Source organism: Apium graveolens, unplaced genomic scaffold, assembly GCF_009905375.1.
Source record: "Apium graveolens cultivar Ventura unplaced genomic scaffold, ASM990537v1 ctg322, whole genome shotgun sequence".
NCBI classification, from domain to species: Eukaryota; Viridiplantae; Streptophyta; class Magnoliopsida; order Apiales; family Apiaceae; genus Apium; species Apium graveolens.
The window spans coordinates 47760-58432 of record NW_027417991.1 but is presented as its reverse complement, the minus strand read 5'-3'; the positions used below and the strand labels follow the sequence as shown (position 1 = coordinate 58432).

General features: G+C 38.2%; 1 protein-coding gene across 1 annotated transcript; it reads right to left on the bottom strand.

Moving 5' to 3' along the window:
• Window positions 1-1105: 1105 nt before the first annotated feature.
• On the bottom strand, window positions 1106-6680 carry LOC141701019 (uncharacterized). The gene is made up of 5 exons (XM_074504665.1): window positions 6384-6680; window positions 3600-4257; window positions 2087-2954; window positions 1858-1951; window positions 1106-1663 (listed from the first exon to the last, which is right to left on the bottom strand). Exons 1-5 carry the CDS (start codon window positions 6678-6680, stop codon window positions 1106-1108), a joined length of 2475 nt encoding a protein of 824 aa, XP_074360766.1.
• Window positions 6681-10673: the final 3993 nt, after the last annotated feature.

The following is a 10673-nucleotide window of genomic DNA, read 5'->3' as shown; positions in this document are numbered from 1 at the left end:
TTTTCTCTTAGACACTCTTTAACTTTGTGTTTCATGAATTTCCTAAAAACATGTCACAAGATTACAAAAATTACAACAGACGATGCAAAAAAATCACCAAAATCACATATTACAAAATTAAACATACCTTCCAGTTAGAATCAGTCCTCTGTCTCAGAAACCTTTTCTAGGTTGCCTTACTAACGTAACCATAGGCTCTTGGCGGCTTACTCAACTTCTTCTTTTCTCCAATAAATGGAAGCACATACTTTTTCGTCAATGAGCTTAAACTGTCACCATTTACAGCCTGCTGACTTTAGGATCATGTCCTCAATTTCTGGTTTAACTTTGAAGGTAGCCTGAAAAAAACACAAGTTCATAAAATCATAACAGGAAAAACTTATATTAAAAATCTATATTTGATAATATTTTTTTACAATAGATCTAGTACCTGAAGATTTAACCAAAGCTTTGATTTTAATTTAGGGTCTACATTTCGCCAAGTAGGAATGTCGCTTGGAATCATAATCCTGGCCAACTAACCAATGTAAGACTGCAAACGGGCTCTAGTTTCCCCATTAGAAATCCCCCATTCATTGGCAGTGACTTTAACTTTCTTCCTGTGAGCTTTCTTGACAATCACTTTGTACATTGCGCATACGCCTCACTTACCCCCAGACATCCTTGTAGCAGTATTAGTTGTAGTATTTGTCTGTTCTGAGTTAGTCAGTTGAGATTCTGATGCATGCCCTTCATTGTTTTCATCATTGTTCGGAACATCCTCCAGCCGCTTGGGGCTTCCACCGCTAAGATTCTGTGATGCAGTCTTTTCTGATTGCTTTCACATTTGCTTTTTTGGTGCCATTCTTTCCTCTTCCTCTAATCTGAAAAATTAAATAATATTTAAAAGATTAGAACAAGTACACAGTTTATGGTATAATGTCTAACAGATATGCAGAAAATTAAAAAAAAATCTCATTTAATTGTCAAGAAAAATTACAGATAGACTCCTATACTACATTGAAAAATTACAAGAAAACATAGATCACAAGATACATTACAAATAACAAGAAAAATTACAAATAACAAGAAAAATTATAAATAAGGAGGATATATAGCTAGACTCCTATAACTTTTTGACACATATACCCTCAATATTTTCTCTTTTATTGCAAACACTTGCATCATCAATATTAGTAGGTTCACATGTAGGGATATTATAACAGAATGGGGGAAGGTTCCAGGAGGTGTCTTTAGGAGCATCTTCATTGTAAACATCATGATAGTTTCGAGTTGTCGCCGATAACAAAACGGACCAATTAGCATCAACTGGATCCTCAATATAAAATACTTTGTTGACTTGGTCAACCGAGACATATTTGTCCTTTTTGTGACCTGGTCGATTGAAGTTGACAAGGGTGAAACCAAGATCATCGGACTTGACACCTTTATCACTTGCTTCCCATGTACATAAAAATAGAGGGGCCTTGAATGCGTGGTAGTCTAATTCCCATATTTCCCTGATCACCGCATAAAATTTTAAATCACTCTCTATAGGATTCATGTCCTTAGCACTAGACACTTGGACTGTCCTTGCAACTAATGACACACCACTATTCTGAACTACCCTTGCATTATTTCGATCCTTTGTGTGGTATCGGACCCCTCTAACAGCATAACTTTCCTAAGTCAAATTGAAAATGAAGGTTTCCCAGCCAACCATCTTATAGTTTCATATATGGCTTCCGCATTCTCCCTCATTTTTGTCCTGACCTACATGTAAATTATTGATGCATGTAAGTGGCTATAAATTTAAAAATACGACTTATAAAAATAAAAGAGAAGGAAAAAGAATGTATACCAACTTTTTGTTCAAACCAATCGGCAAATTGTCGATTGTGCTCTCCCAATAGCCACTGTATACTCTTCTTTTTCCCTTGATAAATCTCTTCCAAATATTTTTTTATGCAACCTGAAATTACTTACATAACATATGGTTCCATAACATATGGTTCAATAACATATGGTTCCATAACATATAGTTCGACTAAACTACACCAAATATAACTTTAACACTTATGTGTATACTTATTTATGTTTTACATACATAACATATGGTCCCACTTCCGAATTATTAAGAAGAACTGAAAGATGAGCCTCATCTCGTTCTTTTTCCGCAACTAACTTCATAGTCACACCACCGATTGGACCAGAAATTTTTTCTTCATCTTTCGGAAAACCAGCTATTCTACTACTCCCGCTATAAAACTCACTGCAAAATTCTATTGACTCTTCTTTGAGGTAACCTTCAGCTATATAGCTTTCTGGATAGAATCGGTTTCTTACATAACTCTTCAATATTTTATTGAAGTGTTCAAATGGAAACATCCATCTATAAAAAAATAGTCCACATAATCGCAGTTCCCTTACTAGGTGGACCATAAGATGTATCATAACATCGAAAAATGATGGAGGGAATATCTTCTCTAACTCACACAGGGTCAATATCACATCTGCTTGTAATTTATTCAACTTCGACACATCTACAACTTTGTTGCACAGAGAGTTGAAGAAAAAACACAATCTTATGATACTAACCCTAACATTTTTCGGAAGCACTGAACGAATGCAAACAGGTAGTAGTTGTTGGAGAAGGATATGGCAGTCATGGGACTTTAAACCATACAACTTCATATCAATCATCAATACACGGTTTTTTATATTTGAAACATGTCTGTATGGAAGTTTCTTGCCGTATAATGATGCCAACATTGTTTGTTTTTCTTTCCGGGAGAGAGTATAAGGGGCATGAGGTAGGTATGTTCTTTTCTCACCTATTTTTGGAGCTAAATCAGGCTGTATTCCTATGTCAACCAAATCAAGACGCGAGGAAAGGCTATCTTTACTCTTGAATTTCATGTGCAGAAGTGTCCCAATTATATTATCACACACGTTCTTTTTGACGTGCATGACATCTAAACAATTTCGAACATGGTGAAATTTCCAATACTCTAACTAAAAAAAAACTGATTGTTTTTCCATGGAGACTCCACCATTTTTGGCTTTCCCCTTCCCAAAACTGAACCTAAGTTGTTGTTGTTGCCCCAACACTTTCTCTCCGCTAAGTGGTTAAGGTGCACAACCAAATTCTTGTTCTCCATTAAAAGCTGTCCTTTGCCTCCTATACGGATGATAAAGATCTAAATACCGACGATGTTCTTGGTAGCTCATTTTTCTACTACAACTTAGGTATTTAGCCACAGTCTGATCACCGCATACTGGACAGGCCCTATAACCCTTATTAACGCACCCCGACAATTTTTCATATCCCGGGAAGTCATTTATTGTCCACATCAAGATTGCCTTTAGAGTGAAAAAGGATTGGGTATGGGCATCGTACAAGTTTGGTTCAGCTTCCTCCCACAATTTTTTTTAATCGACGATTAGTGGCTGGAGATATACGTCAATATCATTACCAGGCTCTTGTGGGCCAGAAATTAATGTTGTTAACATCATAAACTTCCTCTTCATGCATGACCATGGAGGAAGATTATATGTTACTAACATAACTGGCCAGCAGCTGTACCGATTATTTAATTCATTATTGTGTGGATTTATACCATCGGCCCCTAATCTTAAACGTATATTTCTTGCCTCACTACCAAACTCAGGCCACCTACAATCAACATTTCTCCAAGAAGGAGAATTAGAGGGGTGACGCATCTTTCCATCTTTGGATCGATTATTTGCATGCCAACTCATTAATTTAGCAGTAGACGAAGATTTAAACATTCTTTTAAATCTGGGGATTATCGGATTATACCACATAACCTTAGCTGGAATATTTACCCTAACTTGACCATCTTTCCCAACTTTCCAGCGAGAGAGATGGCATTTGGGACACTCGGAAGAAGACTCGAGAACTGGACTCCTGTATAATATGCAGTCATTTGGACAATCATGGAATTTAATATACTCGATGCCTAAATCAATCAAGGTTTTCTTGGCTTCATACATATTAGACGGAAGTAGATTATCTTTAGGAATAATTGATCCAATTGATTGAAGCAGATCAGTAAAAGCTTTATCGGAAACTCCAAACCTAGCCTTCCAATTATGTAATTTTAAGACCGACTCTAGTTCAGTACACTCACTTCCCTCAAACAGAGGTTGTTCCACATCGGCAACAAATCTCTTAAAGTTATCTGAATCTTTATCGCAATCTTCCCTACTATAGGTTGCTTCACACACGTTAAATGTTTCTGAAATTGGTATGGGCTTCGAGGGAAGACAAGTACTACCAACAGATGACCTAGTACTATTAACATGGTTTTCTTCATGCCAAATCCAATCAAAATATCCTAAACTAAACCCTGATTCATAAAGATGACCTCTGATTATATTCACAGAAAACTTTTTAAAGTTAGAGCAATGTGCACAAGGACAAGGAATTTTCTTGGGGTTTTTAGCATTTTCCTTAGCAAATATCAAGAAGTTCTCAACACCAATTTCATACTGTAGAGAATCCCTATCGGCTTTTATCTAAGACTTATCCATTTAAAACCACCTAGTATGTCACTAAAAAATTCAGTATAAGGCTTATATTTATTTTATAAGTCTAATATTTATTTTATAAGTCTAACTTGATTTTAAGTATGACAACCACACATAGGGCAGACTATAAACGACATAAGAAAACTGAAAATTCATATTATACATAATGCATATTATACATTTTAATGTTATACATTTTATTATAATATGAATCGATTTGTAATGCATTATGTAATTCATATTATACATTTAATTATAGTATTGGTACTATATATTAACTATTCATTCAATACTTAATGTATAATCACTATATAATTAACTATAATTAATTATGGTATAATAGTCATATCACGGATGCAGATTATCAAATTATAAATGTACTATTTCAACTAAACATTTGCATACACAATGACTAAATTAAGAACACGAAACTGAGATTTCACACCACACACTAGCATACAAAATTCAGAACATGACTACATTTAAATTTAACATACTAATACCAAAATGAGTTCTCCTGCACATAATTGCAAATAAAACAAAACTAAAATTTTATATTATACATAATACATATTATACATGGCACATAGATCAACATAAGAACCAACTACATAGCAAATAGACAAAAAAATACTATCAAAACTAACAAAACAAATCAAATATATAAGCGTACAAAATAGAGTTGGAAAAGAAAACTCACCGAAGATCGAAAAATCATACAACACTAATATCCTACAAAAACAAATCACAACATTACAAACAAATGAAAACCTAATTTACAAAAATAAAAATACAAACAAAAATACAAATGTACAACCAAAAACACCCAAATTACCTAATGCTTTAGATCTTTTTCTAAGATTAGGTACTGTATACAACAAGAAGAAAAGTATTAGCAACAAGTTTAGACACTAAATTAATAAAAAAAAATAAGGGTTTCAAATTAACTCCAATTTACAAAATTAGGGTTTTGAATTCAAAAATCCTCAACTTTTAAAACCGGTCTTCATGCAGAGAAGACCAGTTCGATTCAAGTAGATACAATACTTACCGAAGTAGAGAGGTTAACTGAAAGAGGCTTAACGGAGAGATTGAGAGCGGATAGAGGTTCATAGAGAGAGAGAGAGGTTGAAGAGAGAGGTTCGAGAGATTGTGATGGTGAGATGATGGCCGGAATTCAGAGAGATTGTGAGGGGAGAGAGGTTCGATTGAGAGAGAGAGAGAGAGGTTCGAGAGAGAGAGAGAACATTTTTCTGTTTTTTAGTTTTTAGTTTTGATATTTTAGTTTTTTGTTTTTTGTTTTGATTTTGTGTCTGAAGATTGATTTGGGGGGAACCAAAATTTTGTTAGGGGGGGAATTTAGAACTAAAACTGAATAAAAATTTGACTAAGGGGGAAAGAAAAGGTGGGCGCGAAATTATTATTTTTTTTGGTGAATTTTAGACTTCGGTTTAATTATAACCGATGTCTACAAAGAACAAAGACATCATAAAAATACAGGGTGCTGTCAATACTTCTTTTAACATCAGGGGCAAAGTTAACCGATGTCTAATGTGTGATGTTTATTGACATTATTCTTGTAGTGTTTGGGATCTTTATCTATGCACTTTATTTAATTTCATTTCATGCTTTTCATTTATTTTCAAAATTTGGTCCTTCGGGATATGAATTCTTTAGATGCTCGTACTTAAATAAATTGGTAGACAAGATGATAGAAATAAACTCGTATAAATAGATAACATCTCTAAAAAATGGGTTTAACCCTTACATAAGATGGTTTCGTCGAACTTATTTATAAACTTAATACTAAGTACTAAGAACATGTAGTGAATGTCCTAAACATAATAAACCTTCAGGTTTGAAGCATGGCAAGTGTGAGGCACTTCTTCACCATTCAGGGTCTCTAACTTGTAGGATCCTCGTCCCAGTGTCTTCCTGACCTTATAAGGTCCTTCCCAGTTAGGGGCTAGCTTTCCTCTCTCCCCCACTCCTGATGCATCAATCTTCCTTAGAACCAAATCTCCCTGTTGAAAGAACCTTTCTTTAAAACGTCTATTGTAATAGAGTGAGGCCCTTCGTTGATGCTCTGCATTACGGGTGTTGGCCTCATCCCTGACCTCGTCAATGAGATCGAGAGAAAGCCTCATGCCTTCTTTGTTGGTCTCTAGCTCCTAAGCTTCGATCCTAGGGGATCCATGAGTGATTTCAAGGGGCACCACTGCATCGGCTCGGTAAGCCAACATGAACGGGGTAGCTTCAGTTGTCACTTTACAGGTGGTACGATATGACCATAGTATAGGCAGCAACTCATCCACCCAATTGTTTATCAAGCGTTCAACTTCCGCTTGCCCGTTTTCCTGAGGATGTGCAACCGAGGTGAAGCGAAGTTCAATTTTGTTATCATCGCAGTACTCTCCGAACTCTGCATTATCAAATTGTTTCCCATTATCCGTGAAAAGGATGTGTGGGATTCCGAATCAGCATATCACATTCTCCTAAATGAATTGGGCAATTTTCTTGGTGGTTATCTTGGCTAGTGCTTAGCCTCAATCCACTTTGTAAAGTAATCTATGGCTACCACAATGAACTTCCTTTATCCCGATGCTACAGGAAATGGTCCAAGTATGTCCATTCCCCACATTGCAAAAGGGATGGGTGTGGTGATCGATGTAAGACTCTATGGGGGCTATCGTACTATTGGAGCATGCCTCTCGCATCTGTCACATTTCTTCACATAAGCTTTTCTATCGGCTAGCATAGTTGGCCAGTAGAATCCCAACTGAGTTATCTTGTGAGCGAGGGCCATTCCCCCAAGTGTTGTCCACAAATCCCTTCATGGGCTTCTTTAAGTGTCTTCTCTGCTTCAAGAGGTCTTAAGCACTTCAAGTACGGAATAACAAAGGACCTTTTGTAAAGAAGGCCTTCAATCAATAAATATCTCGATGCTCTATGCGATAGCTTGCGTGCCTCCCGGGCCTCGTCGGGGAGCCACCCAGTTTCTAAGTGGGTCTTGATCGGGTCTATCCAACAGCTTTGCACACCAACCGATGCTATCAAATTTTTGACATGAATAGTAGGGGTCTTGAAGACCTGGAAGTAAATATTTCTCGGATAGTTCTCGATTTCAAATGAGGCGAAATGAGATAAAGCATCTGCCGTAGTATTCTCCTTTCTCAGAACATGTTTTGTGTACCATTCATCAAACTGAGTCAGTATTCCCTTTACGACTCTCAGGTACTTGGCCATAGTATCCTTGACCTCAAACTCTCCATTAACTTGAGCAACTAAAATCTTGAGTCTCCATAGACCTTCAGGTTTCTGGCCCTCACAGCTCTAGCCAAGCCTAAGCCAGCTATCAATGCTTCATATTCTGCTTTGTTGTTCGTAGTAGGGAAATCAAACTTCAAAGCATACTCAATCATAAACCCATCAGGGCTTTGCAAAACTAGGCTTGCAACACTATATTTTTTTTGGACGCTCTGTCAAAATGAGTAACCCAATACTCTTTCAAGGTTGTTTCTTCATCCTTCGCCTTCTCTCCTCTTTCTGGGTTACAATCTCTTGCCCCCTGACTTTTTGGTCGTTAATGGTGCACTCGACCACGAAGTCTGCTAAGGTCTGAGCATTCATGGCCGTTCGAGGCTTGTACTCGATATCAAATTCTCCTAACTCAATTGCCCACTTGATGATCCTGCCACTGGCCTTCGGGCTATGAAGAATGTTCCTCAAGGGTTGGTCCGTCAGGACTTCAATCTTGTGAGCCTGGAAGTATGGTCTCAACTTCCTCGAGGCTGTGATGAGAGCGAGCGCGAACTTTTCCGTGGTTGAGTAATTCAACTCTGCTCCATCGAGCACCTTGCTTACATATGATACAGGCTTCCGGAGCTTCTACTCTTCCTTCACGAGGACCGTACTCACGGCTTGTTCAGATACCGTGAGGTACAAATAAAGAGTGTCCTCCGTACTTGGTTTAGCCAATAACGGGGCTTCAGTCATGTACTTATTCATCTATTCAAAGGCCTCTTGTCTCTCAGCTGTCCATTCAAAGTCCATCACCTTCTTAAGGGTTTTGAAAAAGGGTAGGCATTTGTCTCCAGACTTGAAGATGAACCTCTCTAGAGCTGTGATTCTTCCTATTAGCTTATGAACATCCTTGATGGAGCGTGGTGGCTCCATGTTTAGGATGACTTTGATCTGTTCGGGATTGGCCTTTATCCCCCTCTTAAAGACCATGTGACCCAAAAAATTTCTAGACCCAACGCCAAAAGCGCATTTGGCTGGGTTTAACATCATCTTGTGGTGCCTCAACACTTCAAATGCCTCTCTGAGGTGGCTAATATGATCGACCCTTATTAGGCTTTTGACTAACATGTTATCAACATAGACCTCCATGGTCTTCCCAATTAGATGGGAAAATATAATGTTTACCAGTCTTTGGTAAGTAGCTCCTACATTTTTAAGTCCAAAAGCCATAAAAAGATAACAAAATACACCAAAGTCAGTTATGAAGGATACCTTGGAGGTGTAATCCTTATGCATTCTAATCTGATTGTAACTAGTGAAGCCATCTATAAAGCTTAGCATCTCGTGTCCAGCAGTGCATCGATCAGGGTATTAATCCTTGGTAAGGGGTAACAGTCCTTCGAACAAGTCATCATTCAAATCAGTGAAGTCAATACACATCCTCCACTTCCCATTGGCCTTTTTATCCATTACGGGGTAGGCCAACCATTGAGGGAATTGCACTTTCTCAAAAAATCAAGTTTCTAAAAGCTTCTCGACCTCCTACTTAATGGCTTCCAGCCTATCAGGGGCATAAGTTATGTTCTTTTTCTTAAAGCCTAACGAGTTGGATCAACGTTCAACCTAGGAGTTATAAGGTTTAGGTCAATCCCAGGCCTATCAGCTCCTGTCCAAGCAAATACATCACTATTTTCTTAGAGGAAAGTTGTCATTCGGCCCTTCAAGGACTTGTTTAGAGATTCTCAAATGTACGTGATGTTCTCCGGGTCTAGGGGATCTAAGGAAATTGGGATAAAGTCCGCGGCTGGCTTCCCTCACAGTTCTTCATTCTTTTGAACATCCCTGTCTTTTACGGGGAGGACCTGCCCCCCGAATCCATCGGGCCTAAGTGCAGCAATATAGCAACTGCGGGCCATTTTCTGATCTCCTTTCACTTCTCCAACACTATTCCTAGTTGGGAACTTCAATAGCATGCGGTAGGTTGAGGGTATAGCCTGAAAACCATGGATCCCTGTTCTACCCATAATAGCAATGTAAGTAGAGGCTGCCTCTACAACCTGAAAGTTCAACATCTGTGTGGCCTCCCTCGTCTTCTCCCCGATAGTTACGGAAAGTTGTATTGCTCCTTCGACTTTATATTCCATATGGTTAAACCCATAGATGGGGTCGTCGGATGGAGTTAGTTGAGAATCATTGTAGCCCATCCTTATAAATATGTCATGGAACAGAATGTCCACAGAAGCTCCATTATCTACTAGCACCCTCATAACAGGATAATTTCTAATTATTGGAGTGATAACCACAGGATCATTATGAGGAAATTTCAAACCTTCAAGGCCTGGGTAACCAAATTCAAGCATCATCTCTGACTTAGAATGCTTAGCTGGCTCTCCAACTATGCTCATTACTTCTCTTACATAAACTTTCGGGAGTTCATCGTAGTACCAGCTGTTGTAGGTCCTCTTGAGATCATATTGATTACTGGCTCCCAGGGCTGTGGGTTGCGATCTCTGTCATTACCCCCTTCGATCGTCATCTCTTCGATCATTATCTTTCTTTTGGCCTCCGGCCTCTTCACTCCTGGTAAAACGTCCAAACTTTCCCCTTCAGATCAAATACTCAATCTCATCCTTGAGTTACCTACAATCGTCAGTATCATGACCAACATCTTTGTAAAACCTGCAGTATCGACTCTTGTCTCTTTTCTCGGGGTCTCCCCTTAGTGGCTTCGGCCATTTGGAATCTTTGTCCTTCTCAATGTCCATGAGAATTTGGCTCCTTAGAGCGTTCAACCTCGCATATTCAGTGAACCTTGGTTGTTGACTCTTCTTAGAAGAGGAAAAGTCAGAGTTTTTACCAATTCGTGGATACTTGTCCTTGGCATCATATTCCTGATC

Excerpts from the sequence above, each read along its gene's own strand:
- LOC141701019 (XM_074504665.1), bottom strand. The coding sequence starts at position 6,680 with ATGAGGCTTTCTCTCGATCTCATTGACGAGGTCAGGGATGAGGCCAAC. Across the intron at positions 2,955-3,599 it reads TTTAAGATTAGGGGCCGATG|ATGTCATGCACGTCAAAAAG; the intron begins GTATAAATCCAC and ends GAAATTGTTTAG. Across the intron at positions 1,952-2,086 it reads GAAGTGGGACCATATGTTAT|GTTGCATAAAAAAATATTTG; the intron begins GTATGTAAAACA and ends AAGTAATTTCAG.